General features: G+C 39.6%; 1 protein-coding gene across 4 annotated transcripts in view; it reads right to left on the reverse strand.

Annotated features, from left to right (window-relative positions):
* The window catches only part of LOC138130632 (dipeptidase 1-like), a 155330-nt gene that overhangs the window by 64324 nt on the left and 67231 nt on the right, over positions 1–23775 (reverse strand). For all 4 annotated transcript variants that reach the window (XR_011159614.1, XM_069047233.1, XM_069047232.1 and 1 more), the window contains exon 4: positions 18876–19020. Coding sequence is in view for 3 of the 4 variants with exons in the window: in XM_069047233.1 (XP_068903334.1) it covers positions 18876–19020 (145 nt within the window). In the remaining variant the exon portion in view is untranslated. The remainder of the gene's footprint in view (positions 1–18875; positions 19021–23775) is intronic.

Below are 23775 nucleotides of genomic sequence, written 5' to 3' on the forward strand. Positions count from 1 at the left end.
CGCGACGATTTTGTAATCATATCAATCTATTTATTTATTCATTAGTTTATAGTTCTGGGACACCCGATATACTTAATTTCATATAAATGTGCATCTAAGCAAGCCATGAAAATCTGATTTTCTGTTGGTATTAAAGCTAAAGCTAGTGACTTTGACTTTCAAAGTTGCTTGCTCTGCGCGAACCCGATTTGACTAATTTTTCTGTTTTTGTCCATTTTAACATTGCTGATTTCAAAAGCAATGTTACGTCTTTTTACTGATTAAATTAAAGTAAAGTCGATACAGGTTGCAAAGAAGCAGGGGAAAAATTATGTTGGTAACATTTCTGGTAATTTACAACATTTATAGTTGGCGACGTTGGCGCTTCTTTTTTTCATGAGATTTGAAATCCCTGTCAAATTGATATAACGTTTACAAGGAGAACGTTTAATACACATAACCTAAAAGTCAGCAATTTGACAGTGCGTTTGACAGTTAAAAAAAACTAGAATCCCGACGCACATCAAACAAGTAACTGTTGCAGTCGTTGCAAACATCGTTACATTAGGCAAATTTCTCAATGTCGGTTGCAAGATGCTTCTTTGCAACCTGTACCGACTTTAATTCTTATTTGTTTTTGTCTTTGTATTTTTACCAAGTAAAGATTTATCGGACATGACCTTCATAAATGTGACTTTTGCAATGTAACTAAATTAAAGGTGCTTTTACAAATGCACAGCTCACTTGGTGAACATTTATATGAAATCAATTATAGTTTTTCAATTTCACCGTTCCATTTATTATTGTTGCTAGACATTACATTCACAATTATTATTATTGTGTATTGCTGGTTGCCTACCGTTCATACTCCCACACGCTCGCTCCACTTTGCTCTCATTAATTGGGTGGCGTTTTATTTATGCCTTTGGGTTCATAATTTGATTGACTCTGGCATTCTGTTTGTTCGCACATCATAAACGTCAATTATTCATGTCGTTCTGACACGAGCTCTTGCTCGACGGTCGCGCCTCCCATCAATAAAAACCGGAACGTCGACGATTTGTCGGATTATTTACTTAAAATGATACAGAGAAAGGGATCCGATGTTTGAGAATATCAGGGATGTACCGACCGGCCCGGGGGTATTGTTATTCGTGTTTGCCTTCCTTATGTTTGGGGGTGGATAATGGACGGTTCCGGGTTGCGGTTCGGACGGGCGGGGTGGACGCCGCCGAAGCCGGCAAATTTTCGGACGGCCTGTGCGAACGGTATTTCGGAAAAACATTGTAACGGGGGGACTCGACCACCACCCTCGCGGCTCTCAGCCGAGAGAACAAGAAAAGACGACAAATAGCAGAATAAGAAATGAATTATGCAACGATAAAGCCGGAGATTATGACGCAAGCGGAGCGAGTAAACGCAAAGTCGACAACGAAGAAATAAGAGAAACAGGAGATTTGGCGGAATTAGAAAGGAAAAAAAATTGCGATCACATCTGGCATCTCGATACGCGCCCGAAGCCGCAACAGAGCCGTCGACGTGGTGAAACACGGCGATCATGACCCGGGAGCGGCTACGGGGGTGGCGTGAATAATACAGCGGACCCGTCCAAGACGGATCAAATATTTAGAGCGGCGCGTGCAATTTTATGAAATAATGCCGTTTTTTGGCGGACGTGGGTACTCGAATGTGCGGCAGCGCCACCCCCGACACTCGCACGCCGTGTTTACGCCCCGGCTGATAAGGAAGCGGATCCGGAGTCGTTGTCTTCGCGATCCTAACTTATATTATTATGCGAAATCGAGGGGGAACTTTACAGGCAATTATTATCTCGACGGTTAACTGCTGAAAATTTGCATTAGTGAACGTTTCAGGAGTTCCGCGAGCTTGTTTGGAAATCAGAGTGATTAGGGAAAATAATGAGAGCGACGGGGGGCGGGGGCGCTTAAAAAACGGGACCGGAAGGGAATTTATCGGTGATCGGACATTTTTCGTTTTTGTCGAAGAAAAAAGTTCTTGAAATTAGTTCGTTAAGTCCCGAAATCGGGATCGCTTAATCCCGTCGGCGAACACTACATGTCAGAGTAGAAAATCGTGTTGACTTCCAGTCGGAAAACCGCTAGGCGCGAACAAGAGAAAAATGTCCCGATCCCCGGGGCGCCCTTTTAGGGATTAAATGTTTAGAAGTAGATTACAAATTAATAGGTGCGCCCGTGGCGAACTTCAGCACTGACTAAACTAGTCCCGTCATGAAAAGGGGGAAGTTTGAATTGAGCCCTCAAATACGACCCCACTAACTGAAACTAATTAATGAAATAAACGTCCCGTTCCCTGCCGAATTAGTTTGATAAATAATGTAAGATGATTACACAGTCGCAGACAAAAACATCTCCTTGTCTTTAACTGTGTATACCTACGCGAGTCGGAGCTTTCGTCGTCTGACAAATGAGAAATTTTCCTCTTCATTAACCCGTTTCATATGCGACTCGCTGCAATACGGAATTACCACGTCCACCTATTCGTCTTGAACGTACGAGACGGTACAGTACGATGCCGATTAAACCGTGCCGAATCGTGTCGTTTCAGCAATTTCGTCGACTGGAAACGGAAAAACGAAACGCTAAAAGTGTCACGGCCTAACGCAATGACGGAGAATTAGATTTCGAGGGAGCGACTATTACGAATTGCTAAAAATGCAGAACGTCGAGCTATATTGACGCGCCAAAAATCTAATACACGGCATGCTCTGTGGCGCGGAGTCTTCGAAGTGGAGCCGGTGTCAAAGGCGGCGCCAGGACAAAGGCGCATAGCTGCGATGTCGGGCTTCGTTGCCTTCCACGAGGAGGTATCCAGAATGAGAACGTCTAGCTCTTGAAAAGCTGACTTTGAAACTGGAATAACTTTGGAAAAAGTAGTGATAGTAATCAATAAAGTTTAATACCCAAGAGTGTACAAGTGCAAAACATTAATTACTCTGAATTCGATCCGTCACAATTGAATCTATAAAAGACTGTTTTAAGATGTCGTCAGCTCAAATCGCGATAATCCTGGCACCTCCAACATTCGTGCAAGAAAGATATTTATATTTCTCTTAGTGTTGAAGACACAGGCGCTCAGTTGTTCGTATTCGATTCGTCACAATCAAAATTATAAATGTATATACCTCATTTTTTGTTTTATCGAAACGTCTGCCTTACTTTGATTGTACGCAGAATTATATTGCTATGCGCAGTCGTTTTATTGGTTGCCTATTCACCCCGTTTCGAAAGTAACATTCTAATAAAAATGATTTCTTTTCAATGGTAAAATCCATTTTACCACCTACTCTGGGATAATTGTTGCTTACAATATTACAGCAAATGTCTGTAAACTTTCGCAAAATTGAAAAGAAAAGTTATTTTCTAGGTTAGCACAGCACACAGTTGCTTTAAAATTAAAGTTTAACGTTTCTTTGACATTTCAGCGAAAAATCTACTTACCAGTGGTTTAGCGTTTGGCAATAAACGCAATAAACACCCATTCTTACGAATGTAAAATGTTGCTTTTGTTAATTTTATAAATTTTCACACAAACATATGTAATTCCAACGTTTAAAATTCATGAGGTATGATTTATTATAAAGTGGCGTTTGAGACTATAAATGGTCTACGCCCATGCATCGAACGGTTATTTGCATAGAATCCGCTACGACATAACTGATTTGCAACACCTGCTCTGATTTGTTTTCTTTTTGATCACTTTCTATATCGGCGCCTCCACCATTTTTGCAAAAGATATACAGGGCAAGTCACATAAGGTTTATTTCTGAATTTATTTTGTACGCAACCAAGAATACTAATTACGCTGACCACTTGATACCATTTATAATGTGATTTTATTTAGTAATCCACGTGGGTATGTAATTTGGATAAAAATGTCAAAATGACAGTTGTTGAATTTAATTTTTGATTTCATTAATCAGAACAGGAAAATGTCATTGTGACATTTTTAGCCAAATTACATAAAGTTGACTCAAGTTGCAAAAAACCACTTGGCATTTGCAACAGCACTTTTATGGCATTAGTCATTTGAAATTACTTTAAAACTGTACTTATATGGAAAATATCCAACCCAAACTATGATTTTCTGGTCCCTTTGTGCCTTTATTTGGTTCAAAAATATTAAAAAAATGCTGTTGCAAATGACAAGTGGTTTTTTGCAACTTGAGTCGACTTTACCTACGTTGATTACTAAATTAAATCACATTATAAATGGTATCAAGTAGTCAGCGTCATTAGTATTTTTGGTTGCGTACAAAATAAATTAAGAAATAAGCCTTATGTGACTTGCCCTGTATGTATTTGCTATTTTTTCAGTCACTGTTGGAGACAAAGTTATGTAGTTTCTTGCATTCGGTTGGTCACAATTGTATCTATTAAATACGGTTTTTATACTACGTCTAGCTTAAACGATTTCAGAATCATAGCAGATTTATATATTTAATAATTTTGATGACTGAATCGCATAATCTTCTTCCTTTAATTTGGCCTAATTAAGTCTATAAAATGCAGTTTTCAGACTTGATCTAGCTCAAAGCGTTACAAAGTTATACTCCTTTTAGTACATTTTATCTATCTTGGTTAAAACTGCAGATAAAGTAGTGCAGTATTTGCATGCGATTCTGGAAGGTGAATGTACAAAGCAGACTTATAGGATTAGATATGACTCAAGCAGTCACAGTGTTATTGTATTTAATAAAGTTCTGTCCCGGCGCATCCACCATTTTTGCAGACATTTCTTGCCTTTATAGACTACGTTCACTGATAGAATGCAGTTTTTTTCAATATCCTTAGATAACAAAATCCCCAAAACATAACATTGAAATATTAACAAAGTATCAAAGATTGTGTTGGTAATATCTTGAAACATTCGCGCCACTGATTCTCATTGGTTGTTATGAAACCTACGCGAAAAATAAATTTTTGACATTTCAAATTTGAAACTGTCAGTGCTGTCAAGTGGTTTAAACATTTAGATTTGCGATTTTTCAGCTTTAGAGCTTTGGTTTGCGTTTCTCTGGTTTTAAAAATTATTAGTTTTGATCGTGTTGCTGTTTTGATCTGTTCCGTTGCGATTTTTTATTGATTCTTTTGAATTTGTGAACTGTGTGCGTGCCTCAAGAATCTAGCATACTAAACACTTTAACTGACATAATTTTTGTTCATGCATTAAATATTAATCTCTTGTTTGTGTTTAGCCATTTCCGAGAAAAGCTGGATATTTTAATTTCATTAGCCAGCATTTTTCGGAAATTCGAAAATGTATTGTGGGTTGCATTTAACTTCGTTTAAAATTTAGCGGAGCAGTTACAGAATACCGCTCAAAGTCGCGCAGCTTCTTATACATCTTATAAATGATTGTCCCATCGCAGTTGGACGCCAGCTTCACAATGTTAGACAAACTAGTAGACAGATTTCCATTACCGCCGGTAGCGCCACCTATCGGCGATACTAGTCTCACTCATGTTATGAGGCTTGCGACACATTCAACTACGTCACCAACGCCTATTGCGATGGGACATTCATTTATAATGACCCTGTATAACGTTAGTAAAAAAATGTACCAGCGCCTCCACTATTTTTGTAATATTTGCGATTTTTTTAGTCACTGTTGGAGATCAAGTCATGCAGATTTTTGCATTCGATCCGTCATAATTGTATCAGCAAAACACACTTTTTGGACTTTCATGTATCTCAAACAGTTAGAGAGTTATGGTAAATTTAATGAATAGTACCCGGCGCCCCCACCATTTTTGGAAATGCCATCTTTGCTGTTTTCTTAGGGGGTTATTTACGAAACTCGGTAAGGCTCCATAAGGCGTTGCAAATTCAAAACCATGACAATCGACATTGTTGAAGCATTGTATTTGCCGTTTCGTTAACGATTTGCAAATTTGCAAAGTTTCGTGAATCTCCCCCTTAGTTGATGCTGGAGACAAAGTTATGTAGTTTCTTGTTTTCGATTTGTCACCATCAGATCTATAGGCAGCGATCTTTAGATTTAACGTTGTTAAAAGTGTTACAGAGATATCGTCACTTAGGTATAGAGAAGACACCGGCGGGCGCGTCCATCATTTGTGCAAAAGATACTTTTGCTGTTTTCTTAATTAATATTTGAAATCGAGTTTCGTAATCTCTTGTAATCGCTTCTTCATAACTAAATTTATAAAAGGCAGTTTTCAGAATTGATCTTATACAGGGTTAATCACGAGAGGGGTATTTCTGAATTTCTTTTTGCCGCAACACATTATACACATTGCAACAATATGTTGATTTTAAATTTTGAAAATAATTATAGCTGAATCCACGATGGCTCTTATTCCTGGCTCCTTGACATTAAAGCAAAAAATCTTTGTCAATTCCAAAAATTTGGTTTTACAATAACGACACAATTAAATACCGGGTGATTTTAAATGATTGTGACTTTTTTTCTTAAGTTGGGAACATTTTTCATAAATTATTTTGGCAAACTTGATACTTTAATCAACACATTGGCGTACGTACGTCATTTTGACATTTTATGTATTAATAAATTGTGTCAAATAGGCGAGGACGCCTATGTTTATGTCAACTATCACATTAAAAAGCAGAATAACCAACAATAATATTATCAACCTATGAAAAAAAGTCACAATCATTTAAAATCACCCGGTATATAAAACATTGTTTCTACACTGAATCTGGTTTGTTGTTTGGTAAAAAAATATCCCGGCGCCTTCATCATTTTGCAAAACATATACATATAGTTTCCTTAATTACTGCTGAAAATAGAATGATGTAATTTTCTGCATTCGTTTGGGCACAATTGAATCTAGAAAACACAGTTCCTGAATTAAATTCAGTTAAATCATGAAAATGTTCGCACATTTTATTTGGCTCGGCGCATCGCCATTTCTCCACTGGCTCTAAAATGTATTTTCCCAACAAATCGCTATATCGCCCTGTACATTTTGATCGTCCATTACCCGATTCGCCATCCCCGGTGCAAAATAGTGTATTTTCGCTACCGGACACTATAAATATTCTTTTATGTCCGTGAGAGCGCAAAACTTTAAACATTCATTCTGGTAATGCTAAAAGAATATCTCACGGTTCCGCCGGAAACAAACTACCGCATCGTCTTTAATCTAGTTTTAAAGTTAGTTTCGCGGCCGTGGATGCGGCGCTGTCATCAATTTTAATCTCAACAAGTGTCGAGAAAAAACCCGATAAATAATTATCCGCCCGATTTGCATGGAACAGTATCGCCAACGTGAAAATCCGGCGTCGCCGTAAAAGTGTTTCCGGGTCAGACGTGTCGACTTGTTGACCTCGTTGCACTATTTAGTGCGGCGCTAGTTATTTTCCTTGTTTATGGGTGGTTGCAGCTGCTGTCGTGAATGATCACGTACTGGGCTCAGCGTCAGACGTGAACCTCCCCATTTACAATTCTTGCTTACGAGTGTCTAATTTAAATTTATCGGTGCTCTATTTCGGGACATAAAATCAGCAGTAAAAGCGAATTGTTTCGGGGTTCATCGAGATTTTTATTGCGGCCGCACGCCGAAAACATAAATTTCAGCACACGCTCTAATCCGACTTTTACAAATGCGATTTGCCACGATTAAGACTCGTAAATTGTTTCTCGATTTTGATTTTCTCGGGGATTTTTCGCTTTTTGGGTTGACAGTTTTGCACGATCCTGATCCGGTGCATTTTACCGTTCGGTGCCGTACCAGTAACTTTTATAATTTATGATTGGATGCAGTTGCTGTCGCGAGCGATCACGTACTGGGCTCAGCATCCGCCTCGAATTCCCCAGAGCGAATTCGGGGATTTTCGGCCTACAAGTGTCTAATTTGAATGTATCGTTGTCCCACTGAGCGCTGCATCAGTCAACAATAAAAGAGAGCCGCTTTGGCGTTTTATTTCGATTTTTATCTCCCTCCGAAAAGAGATTTTAATTCACCTCGATTTGCATATCTCGATTAATCGCAACGATTAATTAAATAAAACAAAACGAAAATGTGAGGTCGTAAAACAGTCGCAGGGAGATATTTCGGGACGAGGGTGCCGTTATCCGCTCGTTAGGTATTTTTTATCTGGTCCGAATTTAAAAAATGCAGACTCGTAAGTCACATCGACGATCAATGTACAGAGCTGCGCGATAAAACGTCATCTTTCATCCGTCGAATGTGAATTGGCTCGTTTGAAATTCCGCTCGTTTTGTGTATTTTATTATTTCTATAATCTGCGCTTTGGCGAACTGAATTCGGGGAGTTTCCACTGAAAGATGGCATTTTTATGGTCATCATCCTCGGTCATCTCCTACATAAGGGTAATATTTACGTTAGTTTTCTTGGCATCGTTGCGGGAACAACTCGACTCGAAATCCCACCGAAAGTTTATCCTTCTGCAATTCTGCGGCGTACTGTGCGAGTTCTGGAGCGTTTAATCCCTGCATCCCTGCAGTTGCGTCCGCACAGACCATTTAGCAAATTATTTATATTAATCCCTGTGTAATGGCCTATTTAGGGTTGGAAAACTCGACGCCTGCCTGATACCGATACAGATTAATATATTATGCAGACTTGATAAGGTGTTGAGGTTTGACGTCGACCGGTTCGTTGATTGGGAGAAGTGCCGGATGGAAATGAAATATCGCCAGGAAAAGTTCAGACAGATTGGCAAAAACATTGAGAAAAATTGAAAGATTAATAGCGAGCATCACGCTAATAGAACGATGGGCGTGCCGCGGTGTCAAACAAATTGATGGAAGTTGGGGAAAGAAGTTCATGGTAAGGAAGTTGGAAAATATTGTGTGGGATTGTGAGCGAGTCCAACTCTAATCTAAGAGATTGTGTGTTCTAGTATTGATCTGTCAATCTCGTGGTGCACTTGTTATTAAGTGGGATTTATAGAGCAAAGGATCGTTTCTGGAGATTAAAATATTTCTCATCACAGTTTGGGTAGTTATGATTGAGCTACGTTAAATCTGAAAACAGTCTTTTATGGATTCGATCGTGAAAAACTGAATGCAGTAACTGAGAACATTGGAAATAAATGTCTTGTAAAATGGTGGATGCGCCGGGTTAAGTTTTTATCCAAATGGATGAACCGTTTGAGCTAGAGCAAATATAAAAACTGTGTTTTATAGCTTCAGCTGTGACAAATCAAATGCAGAGAGCCACATAACTCTCTTACAGATGTCGCCTGAGAAAACTGCATTCTGCTCGGCAAGAATGGTGGATGCGCTGGGATACTTTTTTCCTTATATGATTTTATTTATAATTTTAGTTTCCTGTTGTTAAAGAAAGAAGTTCATGGTCAGGGACATGGGAAAATCCAACTTTAATCTAGGAGATTGTGTGTTCCAGTATTGATCTCGTGGTGCACTTGTTATAAGCTGAGGTTTACAGAGCAAAGGATAGTTTCTGGAGATTAAAATATTTCCCGGCCTGTTGATTTTATGACTATTTGAGCAGTTGCGATTCGAGCTAGGTCAAACTGAAAACGTGACTTTATCTGCAGCACTAATTTAAGAAAGTTAAAATATCTTTTAAAATGGTGGAGGCGCCGGGAGAGATTTCAAATAAAACCTAGAATATTGATACAATTGTTTTTAATCTATTTTTGTTGCAACTAGGAACTGTACAGTTCCATGTTCAGCATTGATTCAGAAAACTGCACAAAATCGCTTGCATAAACGGTACAAGCATTAAGACAATTTCTTCATTAAAATTGTTTGAACAAAATCAAATCGGAAAACTGTGTTTTGGAGATACAACTGTGACAAATAGAATGCAAAAAACGGTGTGATTTTCTCTCCAATTTTGACTAAAAAGCAAATACATCTTGTAAAAATGGTGGATGCACCGGGATAATTTTTTATTCAAAATGATAATCCCTATGAGCTAGATTGAGTTTAAAAACTGTACTTCATAGTTTTCTTATATCAAACCAAATGCAGAAAGCCCCAATATTCGCTGTTCGATAAAACTGCATTGGGTTGAATATTTTTTTTTTGGCCTCCTCAACTCTAAATGACATGTTTACCCATTTTGAACAGCTACGGTATCTTGATTTTTACACACTAATCAAACTATCTGTCATTTTACCGCACGGAGTGTGTAAAATACCACGAAAATTTTAAGCTTTCAGGGACCTAATAAATAGATACATAACTCTCTCGTATTCTATTAATCAAATGTCAGTCTTTGATAGGTTTTGCAAAATTATTAATTACAACAAATTTCAAATTTGAGAAAACGAGTTGTCGGCCAAAAAGATTACTACATTACTAATGCGGTAGGCATTTTACATCACTCAGTTTTTATTAAAACACTTCGGCTGCGCGGTCGTGTTTCAACCTAAAAACCTCGCGCTGTAAAATGTAGCCTACCGCATTTGTAATGTAAATAACTATTCAATTAAAAATAACAATGTTTGGTTGGTTTTATTGATTATTTTATTTTTTTCAACTTGAGTTGTCTACTTGATGTATAATGTTGGGCAAAAGCTTATTATTGAAGGAAGTTGAAGAATATTGTGTGCGATTCTGAGCGAGTTCATTTCTAATCTAAGAGATCGTGTGTTCCAGCACTGATCCATCAATTTCGTGGTGCACTTGTTATCAAGTGGGATTTATGGAAGTAAAGGATAGTTCTCGGAGATCAAAATATTTCTCGTCCCAGTTGATTTTACGACAATCGGGATAGTTGGCAGAGTTCTCGTCCAATTCCATTTAATCAAATGAATCCGAATCGCGATTATTCGAGACGTTGTTGCACCGAGAGGCGATTTGCAGTAAAAATTCAGCTCGTCCGACCTCCATTTCGTCGGGAATCTGTGCACACAACCGTGAAAAACTTGCCGCATAAATCAGAATTCCGCATGCGAAATAGTTTTTACGAGACAAAAACTTTATTGCAACTCACTCTAAAAGTGGGAAAAGTGCTGAATTGAAAATTTTTATTGTCCCGGACGGGCCCCCGCCGCCGCCGCCGTCCCGCTTTTTGTTATTAGCAAGAAAAACATCGAACGAATTAGAATTTAAAATAAACACAAGTCCCGGAATTTCATTTCGCGCACGGTTTCCTTACGCGAGCCAGTTTAACATATCAGCTCATTCCAATATTCTTTATTAGTGGAATCATGAGAGCAAAGTTGAATATAAATTGGAATTTTAAACGGAGAGAGGGCGACGTAAGCTCCTTCCGCGCTTAAATAATCAGACCGGATCGTGTTGACGTGATAATTTCGTTCCAATTTTCCATCAGGATTACACAAGAACTTGGGAGAATCTGATCTCGGGGGCGGCGTATTTCGGTCACGTTGCACTCGCCAATGCAGTTCGCTAATCCGGCTGCAATTTACCAACGAAATCGACAAAACGAAAAATTCCGAAGCGCAAAAAGACAACACCCGGAACTTCTCGACATCGTCACCGCCGCATCAATCAAAGCGACAGTGCATCCGGAGCCGTCCCGGAAAAGATTCGCCTCCGGGGACGAATATCGACTAGGCGGAATTATGGCGACATTTGCATGTCCTTCAGAAGGACCGGGACTTAATGCCCGCAATAAACCGACCCCCGATGGGTCGTCATGTAATAAAGGTGTTACCTCGTGAAGGCGAGGGTTCCGACAAAATGGCGCCCATTAATGCCGGCTTTACGTGTTGTTGTGCATTTTTTCGGCCGAGATTGGACCCCGTAATGAATTTAAAATATTCCGTGTCTTGCGATCCGGCCCGAGACCCCAAAGCCGGATTAATCCGGCCGCCCATAAAATATGTTAATATTGTCTGCGTTAATTTCAGTTTTGGGATTCATCGTGTTCGTCTCCGTTTAACACGGTCTCGTATTTCATTTCGTAATGTCTAATCTCGTGGCCGCTGAAGGGATTCAATTTCAAACGCGCTTAGATGAAAGAGAGTGGCTTTCGGTGCGGGACAAACAAAAAACGACAACGCTACGCTCCCGATGACTCAGCCCCAGGTAGGGCGAAGCGCGAGCCCCAAATCGAACCAAATTAATCGCTTCGCCGCGACCGGTGCATGTCTTCGGGGATCCCGGACAATTAAGTTTCCGCATAATCCAATCTCCGGGGCTGTACACTACAGGAAGTGGTCGTTTCCGGTTCCTTCCGGACCTGCGATGAGTTATCGAATGCGGTCGCCCTTTCCCGACGCAATTAAAAACTTGTCGGATTGTGGGGCGGCTAATTGGTCGCGAAATGTCGCCGCGTGGCGGTTCGACGGGGCGCGAAAAAAGTCGCCGCCGACGGAGAATCGACGAGGCGAACGCTCTTAAATCAAAGGGCGCGATGATAACCGACCCCGGGAGAGTTATGGTAGTGGAATATTAAATATTTAGAGGTTTTTTAAACCAATTTCTGTTCGCGGCCGCGGAAATAATTTTGATTAAAAGTAATAATGGGATTACGGGATTTAATCTGACATGAAATATAGCAATAAAAAATTTAATACGCGCACCACGCTCGAACGGGATGAGGACGCACCAGGGACGCCGCGGTGCGCTCCGCACCGGTCCGGATAGAGTAACTAATGGAGGAGGAAAATAGAGTTTATGTACATATTATCACTTTTGTGTTAGGTGATTAAACGTGATGGAGTAAAAAGAAATTGCTTCAATTTACCTCCAACGCTAATTGAGTAAATCGCAACTTTTTGCAAAAATGGGGACGCCTCGAGACCGGTCACAGCCTTTTTACCGGCAGCCATTCTACCGATAGTCTTTTTACCGACAGGCCGTTTGACCGACAAAAATTACCGACAGGCCTTTTGACCGACAAAAATTAAAATAATTTGTACAGTGTGAAACAAAATGATTTTCATCTAGTTTGCTTTGGAATTTTTGCACATGTAAAAATTCCTGCACCGCTCTACTTTTTTTTTGACGTGCCGAACTATTAGTTCTGTCAATAAATGTCATCAATCGAATTGACACTTGTTACAATTAATTAATTAATTGTTGAATTAACAAACGTTGGTGGCCACTTTCAACACTAGCTTTTTAAATATTTCGCTACCTACATCAGTGTGTTCTTTATATTAATTATCTTAATTTATGTCGGTCAAAAGGTTGTCGGTAAAATGGCTGTCGGTAAAACGACCCACACCCCTCGAGACAGCTTTTCGCTAAAGACGATAACACTGTGACTGCTTGAACCACATCTAATTCAGCAACTCTACTTTGTACATTTCCTTATGACTATTCGAATGCAAGAGACTGCACCACTTTATCTAAAAGTATAAAGTGTATTAAAACGGCGATATCTTTGTAACTCTTTGAGTCTAGTCAAGTCTAGGAATCGTATTTTATAAATTTCATTAAAAGAAGAGTTGAATGCAGAAAACTGCGTGATTCACTCGCCAAAAGAAATTCTAAATATGTCTGCAGAAATGATGGAGGAAAATTTTCTGTGACTCTTTGGGTATGTCAGATTTCAAAATAAATTGTGTTTTACAGATACAGTTGTAACGAATCGAATGCAAAAAAGGGTATAACTCTGTCTATTAATTAAGAAAATTGCAATTTTATCATTTACAAAAGTGATGGACGCGCTAGGAGATTTTCTTCTCATACTAAAATTAAAAATATTTCTGCAACAATATCAGTCAAATCAACTCTAAAACTGCATTTTGCACTTTTGATTGTGGCAATTGGAATGTAAAAATTGTTTGATTTTATTTCCATTAACTAAATACAGGGTGACTGACGAAAAACCTTTGATGCTGTATCTTGTTTATTTTTTATCCGATTTGAATAAGTGACACATCTAATGAAATAATTTTGAAAACACTTCATTACCAGCTAATTAAAAAAAAATCTTCCGTCCAGTTTTTGACAGATGAACATCAGCTTCTTTTTTTCAAATAGCACTGTATATTTTTTTTTATTCAGTATTGTAGAGATTTGTCTTCTGAATATAAAAATGCAAAGAACTATACCCATTCATTAAAAAAAAGTCAAGAAATTAAAAAGTAAATGTATAAAATTTAAAAATCAAGTGACCAAAATAAACAAGAGAGAAGTTTGTTCTAAATGCTCGAAATGACTAAGTAAGTTCTGAATTTGTCAAAACAGTTTGATGATAATAATAATAATAATGTTGCTGTGGAAGAAAATTTCCAAAGACGATTTAGTCTTAACGTGTGGTGTGGCATTTTTGGAGATAGAATGGACTAGTGGGTCCCTTTTTTATTGGAAACTTTCGAGACAATGTTTATTTGACCCCACCAGGTACCCAAAAAGGGTAGTGCGAGTATGTCAGGAAAAACCCCGACATTTTTTACTGAATGCAAAAGTGGGCATTTTTAGAAGTTATCGACAGTGTCTGCAACAGCATTCAGGAAATTTTGAGCAACCAGAATAGATTTTGTATTGTTTACAAATTTGATTACTTGATTTTTGATTTTCAATTTTTTTCAATTAAAATACATTTTTTGTTTTTTCTTTTAATGTACGAATATTCAGAAGAAGATTCTTTATAAGAACAAATAAAAAAATATATGAAGTGCAATTTGAAAAAAAAAAGTTGGCTATCGTCTGTCAAAAAATAAATGTCGAAAAAAATATCGAATAGGATAATAATGAAGTGTTTTTCGAACTATTTCATTTGATGTATCATTTATTCAAATCGCTTAAAAAATAAGTAAGATACAGCGTCAAAGGTTTTTCGTCAGTCACCCTGTATATCTTTTGCAAATATGGTGGATGCGCCGGGATAGTTTTCCATTAAACATTACCATTCCTCTGCAATTGGTTGAGCTAGATTCAATATAAAAATTATTTTTCGTAGAGATGATTGTGACGAATCGAACGCAAAAATCTGCACGAACCCATCTCTAACAGAAGTTGAGAAAAATTTAAATACTTCGAAAAATGACGTATTTTATTTTATTTCTTCATAAAAATAACGACATCTCCCTTACGGTTTGAGATAAATCAAATCTGGAAACTGTATTTTATAGATTTAGTTATGGAAAATCCAATGCAGGCAACTGCATAACTCTATCTCCGTTATTAATTAAGGAAACCGCACAGATGTGCTTGGCAAAAAACAGTGAAGACGGTGGTAATTGTCTTTCATTAAAAGTTAAGGATATTGCCGTAACTGTGTGAACTATGTGAAACTAAAAAGTTGTATTTTATATATTTGATTGTGACGAATCGAATAGAAGAAACTGCACTAATTAAAAAAAAGCAAAAGTATCTCTGTTGCAAGAATAATGTGAGGTACCGAGATACGTTTTAACCAAAAATTACGATATCTCCATAACTGTTTGGTCAAGATCAAATAAAAAAATGTGTTGTACAGTGTGGAATAAAATGATTTACATCTAGTTACCTTTGGAATTTTTGCACATGTAAATTTTCCTGTACTGCTCTACTTTTTTTTTTGAAGTGCCGAACTATTAGTTCTGTCAATAAATGTCATCAATCGAATTGACAATTGTTACAATTTACTAAATTGAATTAACAAACGTTGGTGGCCACTTTCAACACTAGCTGTGACTTGCTTTTGTTAGCTCCTTTTTAATTTCAATCTCTACTTTGCATTCATATCATCCCTTCGTAATAAATCACATTTGGAATTTTGGAATATTTTGAGGTTAGGCTTTCTTTTTTTTGTAGAGCGGCATTTCGTATTTTTACAAGGGTAATTCCACACTGTATATCCAGCATAGAAGGGAGGATATAAATATATCTTTTGCAAAAATGATGGATGCGCCGGGACGTTTTTAGAACCAAATTGGCAAATCTCTGTAATCGTTGGAGTTATAAGAAATATAAAAACTATGTTTTATAGCTTTAACTACGAGAAATCAAATAGAAAAAGCCACATCATTCTATCTCTAATACCGGTTGAGAAAAGCGCATTTAAATAGGGCGCAGGAAAGGCGCATGAGAATAGAAATAACTATACCTCCCTCGTATGGATTAAATCAAGACTTTAGCTTTTCAGATTCAGTTGTTGTCTATTTGGTGAATACTGTCGGGCAAATAAACCTTATTAAAATCACCATTGTTATTTGCAAAACAAGGTGTAGGCGCCGGTTTGTTCAAAAATCCACATTACAAGAGCAAAAACAATCAAATTACTCACGTTCCGTTAACTGTGACGCATGGCAACCGTTTTTGGCTAAAATTTTAATATCCCCCTTTTCAACAATCCGCAAAGAGGGTGTCTCTATTTATATTATTTAGGTATTTATCGTCGGTGGGCGCGAAACAAGGCAAATTCTGAAAGGATAAACGAGGCAGCCGGAGAAGTTTATTATCGCGCCAACTTTGAAATATTAACTTTATAATTCATGTATGCGCCCCAATTAAAATTTCCAAGTAATTTCCCGGGCGGAACACGTAAAATTCGTACCGTTTAATCCGGAAGAGACGCGTTCGGAAAAACAATTGGACGAGTTGCGCGTCCCCGGAGACGAAAAATCACCGCCGCCTCATTAGGCGGATCCGGGTTGCATTTTTTCCGGGCGCGATGTATCAACAGGTACCCGAACGGAAAGCGGAATGCATCCGGGAAAATGGATATGACCGATCTGATGTATGGCCGGGCGACAGTTACAAATATTAGACGAAAAACGTTCCGCGCGTCGCCATCAACATCATACATCAACATTTTAACGGAAAAGTGGAATCAATTTCGTGTCGAGGTGTTGTGAATTGACGTCATTTGTTGTCTGGGGGAAAAATTCCGCGATTAGCGCCTCCACAAATCATAACCGACGCCCCAGAAATTCGTTACTGCGAACTGGAACGATCTGGATAATTTGCGCGGCGTTGCGAACGCGTCCGATTCCAAATGTCTCTAATTAACTGCCAACATAGTTGCACCGCAATACAAATAACTATCCGGGACGGCCTGTGCGAACAGCGCCGGGCCGAGCGGCGCCCCTGCCGCGCCCCCGCGAAAAACTCCGGAGAGGCGACCGCACCCGCGGCCTCCCGACTTGTTTTTAATTAGCATCCAGGAATTACGAATCGCGTTGCGTCCCTACGTGCTCCGGCATGAATTCGTAAAAATAGAAACCTGGCCTTCCGGGATTAAACCGCAACGATAAGAAAATGCTAGTTAGCGTTGAAGACGTCGTTTGCGGGGCCGGAGGAAAAATTTAATTTCAATCTTGTCTCCGGAGCTCTCGCCCCACTCGAAACTCGACGCGGCTGTGTTAATATTAATTCCGATAATGGTCAGAGTCCCGCTCCGGGTCCGGAGGCGGGTTTAATTAAATAAAAAATCGCGTTAATTGATCGAACGGAAAGGGACTTATCGACGGTCCGCCTTAATTCGCTCGAGCACCGGGCCCTTATGAATATCTCCAAGTTTTAAGAGCTCCGGAAGTGGCAAGGAGAAAAGTTCGTTGTTGGCTTATTGCGTCCCAACTAGATGAATAGAGCCTCCCGCATTTTTTAATCGATCGAGGGGTGTGCATGGACTTTAATTGGGACGTTCCAGGATTTATTCGAAAAGTTCAATTAAACTGAAATTTTTGCCTCCGGCCGCATCTTGCACGGAAATAAAATCGATCCGGTTCGAATAACTAACACATAAATAATTAAAATTAACTGCCTTTTGGTAAGTTGCCAAGCGGGGCTCTCGAGCTTTCTTTTTGCTTTGGAGTGAAGCGATGGCCGAGTTTATTGTTCGACGTTCGGTTAGCAAATGTGCACCGATAACGACTCCGGTTCCTGGAACAATCCGCCGCGGAAGTGTAAACAACGTAATCGGAGAAATTATGACGTGGGGACATTAAAGACGTCCTTGATGTGGACGGGTCGGGAGTCGAGTGGATTTGTTGGGACAGCTGGACAATTTAGAAACTCAAAACTGCTATTCCGGATTTTTCTCCGGGCACCGGGAGCTTTCAGGTCGGATCCAGTTTCTCCGCGGAAGCTCTCGATATCAATAAATACACCCCGCCCCGTAATACTGCGACAACAGACATTTAAAAGCTTCACGAGCCCCCAGAAAGCACACTCGATCTAATTGATTCCTCCTCCGTGCCAGTTCTTCGTCACGACTCAATTTCATGCGGTCCTTTGAATAATCCTCCGACACCACATCCTCGTCCCGTTCCGTCGCCGCGTCATGGGTTAATTGTTTTTGTTCAGACGAAAGCTGCGATCGATGAATAAAAGATAAAAAGCCGCCACCGTTACTGTATTTTCCCCGTTCTGAATTACACATACCGCAAGAGGAAATAATTTTTTTCGCCTCTTAATTGCTTCGTTATTTGCTTCCACCGTAACGAACTAATAAATGTTAATAACGCATTCGTCAGGATGTTTGTTGGACGCTGCATTAATCAGCGAACAATTAACCAGGAGAATAATTAAATCGTCCATTCTGAAATTGAGTTTGCGCCCGTTTCGAACGCAAAAATGAAATTAAAATCGCTTAATTGGTTTGCGCTCTTTGATCCATCCGGTCGGAGGTTTTTCACGCGTTTGCTGGACCGACGACATCTGTCAAATCGCCGGTAGATGGGGCCAGCCGTTACGGCTCTCGGCGCGCTGACGCCCGTCGCTCACATAAAAACGATGAAGCTTGCATGGTGACGTTTCATTTGAATTCGAATTGTTTTGGTATTTTTTATTCGCATCGATTTTTCGAGTCCCGAGGCGAGTAAATTCAATTCGCAATAAATTACAACAATAATTCCGGCGTCGTCCCTTAATGGCGCCCTCCAGCGCACTAATTACTGTTGATGCATATCAGACGGCCAATAAAACGGCGATTCCATTGATTCTGGTCGGGATAATAAGAGCGGCCGTGTCCCGATAAATCAATCCGGGGAGCGCACCCCCCGAAATGCGTGTAAATCTGGAATACTCACTGGAGGATGCCGAGTTCGAGCTGGAGCTGGTGGCGGACGTCGATCGGTAGTACGGGGGCGATCCTGGCGCCTCCGGTTTGCCCCCGACCTTCGGTGAGCCCATCCGACGAGTCACGTCCGGGGCCGGGGCAAACACGCGGTCCTCCTGGAACGAAATAATCAACCGGTTAACATGCAAGACAAACGAAAAATGGAAGGGGTTCCGGGTCTGATTGATCGGGGCGGCAAACAAAAATTAACGGCGGGTCGGATCCCGCCGGACTAAAAATAGCGACGCCGAACGGCGTCGTGTCAAAATAAATATTTCCCGAGGCCCGAAATCTGAATGCATTTCAATAATAAAAAGCGTCGGAAAGGGGTTCCGACATCATCGGGGCTCGTGAGCAGACGCTGTTGCGATTCATAATTCATTTTCCGCATTTGCGGTCGTCGCCAATGTTCCTGTTATTGAAATCAACATCGGCTCCCTCATTTTTCCCCCGTCCATTCCTCAAACGATCCCACATTGTGGCCACATTGTCGAACAATCGCCGATTGATTCGCGCAATTGCAAACTGGAACGCAATTGTCCAATGGAAGACAGAAATTAGTTCCCGTCCACATTTACGGCCGTGTTTATTGTTCGTGTATGCATGTCCATTCTGGATCTGGATTCCGGATCTGTTTCGAAACCCGGACGAACATTCCCCCATTCAAAAGAGTCTTATCGCCGTTCAACATGTAGTCGTAGGGGGGCACAACCAATTTGTGTAAAAAGATGAATCCGGAGGGGAATTCGCATTCGCACCGCACGGAGAAAGGTTGAACAAGTTTGCACAGTAACCTACAATAACCGCGCCATTAAATTTATTCGGGTCGAACGGAATTTCATCCCCAAACACAATATTGTTCTAGCACTTTTCGTAAATGGCGCGAAGTAAGCTCCTCGGCGGGGGATTTGCGCGGCATTAGTACACCTGTTGGTACGGTAATCCACTTCGCAACTCCTCCCGGATCCTTATACCGCAGCCGGCCGCTCGCACGGGTGACGCTCGCACACTGGCGCCATCTATCGTCCACCCACAAAACGCGTAATTGCGCGGATGACTCGCGACGGCCACTGTGGCGGCGATAAATTAGAATCATTGTGCCGAAGCATAAGCAGAACAATATATAGCTCGTAAAAAGTAACCGTGCAGCGCATAAACCTAATTTGCATCGAGGCGAATAAAGCATCATCGTTGGAATGCGCCCATCTCTCCCGTTTAATGGGAGGCGCGTCTTTACGATGCCGTAAAAGCGTGTTTTATAAAATTTTCGCAAAACCCATTTCACCAATTTTAGAAAAAACAAACTGGATATCGCATAACGCGAGGAATGGATAATAAAAAATACGTGCAATAACAACCAAGGCCCGTTAAATATTGATTGTCTATCGGGGGGGTTGTAATCGCGTCTCGCTTTTTCACCAGGATCCGGTGTGTTTCTGGGGGGTTGGGGACGGGAATGCAACGCGATGCAAACACAGGGAGGGTCGTTACTAGGACGTCCAAGAACGCAAATAATCACCCCTTTTAACGAGTTTCGGGCTAAAATAATAAAACGGACTTTATTCATCAGTTTTTCTATTAAAACGACTCTCGCTGGGGCTTTACGTCCCGCATTAACCTACAAAAGCCGAATTAGACGAACCTCGCTCCGGATATGATTATTTTGATGCGACATCAAAGAAACTCGCAAGAGTTCGTCGTCATGTCGATTGATTTCGTTAAAACGAGTCGAGAGTAATTTATGCCACGCTAATCGGTGTACCGTCTGAATCCGGGAGATCAGACGACCGGAATGGGATCGTTACGTCACGATGGTCGCAGATTATCGAGTTGGTCTAATTGGGCTCGGTCGAAATAAGGAGCTTGCAGAGGAGGAGAGTGTTTTAAAGCCCGATTGCAGCATCCGAAGTGGGATTCGGCTTATTCTAACTGGCCGACCTGGATCGCTCCCCTTCCGAAATTCCTCGGCGACTATAAAAATCCAATTTCCTGGGAGTTGTTTGAATTAAAATGATAAATTTCTTGAGCGAGGTTTGCGGAACGTGTTTAGTTAAGGCTGCGAAGACACGGGTAAATTTAATAATTAATTTCTGGAACGCCCCCGACGCCGTGTACATACTAAACAAGCCATCGATCCGATCGGAATAGTTCAATTAAAAATCGCAGTTCGCAAAGCGTTTAATTAATATTCAGCGGACTTCTGGCGGAAGACCCTCGTTCCCATAACTGTAACGTGTCATTCGAATTAATTATTTGATTTATAACGCGAGTCCCGTTTTTGTTTGTTCTTTGGCCTCCCTGAGCCCATTGTAGAATTAATTACGTTAGCTTTATCTGTTAATTAAATTTGATACTATTGTAAATAATAGATTTAGAATGCCGGGGGATTATGCGTGTGCGTTACGCACTCTTGCCCCGAAGATAATAACATTTCAACGCATCCTCGAACAACCAATCAGACCGCGCGCCTCAACCTTCATCAACAACGGGATTAGCTGATTCAATAATTGAAACGGAGCCGACGCCTAAATTTTAATCTAAAATCAATCATTTCACAACTTGTCGGCTTGATCCGTCGACAAAAAAATTTCTCGTTCCTAGTTCGTCGGAGCTTATTAAAAGAAACTAAGATTGAAAAGTTGTGAACCTAATTTAAAATTTTCTTCGGGGTTTTAGGCAACTTCGCGAGCTGTTTCCAACGGAAATTGCGTGATGAAGGCGAAAACGATTGTGACCGATTTTTGCCACGACCTAGGACATTCGCCGCCCCCTCGAATCACTTTCCCAGGCGCAGGACAAGGTGCCGCACCAGACCAAGGACACGAAGACACTAATTGATAATAATTAATTAACGGCGAAAAAAGTGTCCAGAATTTGTAATATCTATTCATTTTGATTGTGACCAGTCCCTAGTAAGTTTTCAGTTGCTAGGTTAGTGATAGGGAATTTTAGATAAATAACTAAATCCAGTCGCAGTTGGCAACTCTCGGAGGCGCCATTTTGGCAGAAACGTCTCGCTGACATAACGACTGGCGCAAACATTTTTCGACATAAACTGTGTGCGCATATCTATAAAATTGAGTTTTGGTACGAAATTTCAGGATTCAAAAAGAAAATGCCACGTCGTCTTCTCAAAGTGGAGGCCAAGCGGTTAATATTGACTTGTTTCGAGACATTTATTGAAGCCAACAGAAAACAACTCACAAAGATGAACATCGCCAATAAAGTTAACTCTATTTGTGCTGTTTTGTTGTATACAGGGTGCGTCCTAAAAAACGCCGCAAGCCATATTTCCGTTATTTATGGCTCGATTTAAATAAAACAAAAACTGGAATAAATCATTTTAAAAACACTATAGGCATGATATAGATAAAAAGGTCAGATGATAGTCAACTTTATTTTTTCAAGTAGCTTGGTATATTTTTTTATTCTGATTTTGAAAGAGATTATTTTTCTGAATCCAACGATATGCCACATGTTAGAATAAATAAATAAATTAAATAGCATTATTGGAAATTTTTTTGTTCGCAAAATTACTATGGAAAACAATCCTAAACGCAATATTTATTACACGTTCTGTCATTTTTTTTTTCTTCAGAAAGTATTGTTATTGCGTTTAGGATTGTTTTCCATAGTATATCTGATTTTTTTCGAAGAAAAAATTTCCAATAATGCTATTTTATTTATTTATTTTCGCGGTTACTGTTAAATGTATTCTAACATATGGCATATCGTTGGATTCAGAAAAATAATCTCTTTCAAAATCGGAAAAAAAAATATACTAAGCTATTTGAAAAAACAAAGTTGACATTCATCTGATCTTGAATGACTTTTTGAAAAAAAAATTGTCTATATTATGCTTATAGTGTTTTTAAATTAATTTATTACAGTTTTCGTTTTATTTAAATTGAGCCATAAATAACGGAGATATGGCTTGCGGCGTTTTTTAGGACGCACCTGTATACTGTCGCGAGCAAAAAAAACTGGTCGCCAAAATCATGCTTTGACGCAATGGAAAATGCTCTATTGTAAAATGGTCTTAAATATCATAACCTATCATCATGTTGTATAACATTAATTATTGATAATGATTAATTAATTTTTTGACTCTTTGTTGACGTGGGCATAATCAGGCAGGGAAATTTTTTAATTTGTGACAATCTAACCAAATTTTGAAATGACATTGACGACCAGAATTTTTTGCTCGCGACTGTACATTTTGGGTAGTGTTGTAGTTTTTATAAAATATTTATATTAATCAATGCAATAGTAATTCCCAGGTATTTTTCACGTTTTTCTTACTGCCAAATAACTCATTACCTTCATTCTTCATTTATATCGAGAATTGCATGAGGTGATTTTGAGGTTTTGACATTGAATGATCTGTACCTGGACATAACCCCACTTTTCAACAGACGTGACCACAGAACCAAACAGACGTTTTTAATTTCTCTTACTACAAATATTAATTTCCGTTATTAATATTGATAAATACATTGAAATCTTGCTTTGCCACCATATTCAAGTTTTGACAATTTTGACATTTTCACATCACATTCACACCACACAAAAATTTAGTGTAACACGTATGCAGCACACAGCTAAACAGCGCCTACTATTTTTTTCGTTGCGGTCACAATCAAAGTGAATAGATAATACCGTTTTCGACCGGTGTCACACAAGGTTCGCACCTAGGCTCCATTCTATTCCCTTGAAAATCATTAACGGTGGGAAATCGATGAGCGGGACACACCTACTTGAAATAAATCAAACTCGAATGAAAAATAAATATAATTAATTGGGAAAGTTGACGTAAAACAAACACACGGGATAAATATTTGTTGCCGCCACGGGCTATGTGCAATTGTTTA

Source organism: Tenebrio molitor, chromosome 5, assembly GCF_963966145.1.
Source record: "Tenebrio molitor chromosome 5, icTenMoli1.1, whole genome shotgun sequence".
In the NCBI taxonomy this organism is placed as follows: domain Eukaryota; kingdom Metazoa; phylum Arthropoda; class Insecta; order Coleoptera; family Tenebrionidae; genus Tenebrio; species Tenebrio molitor.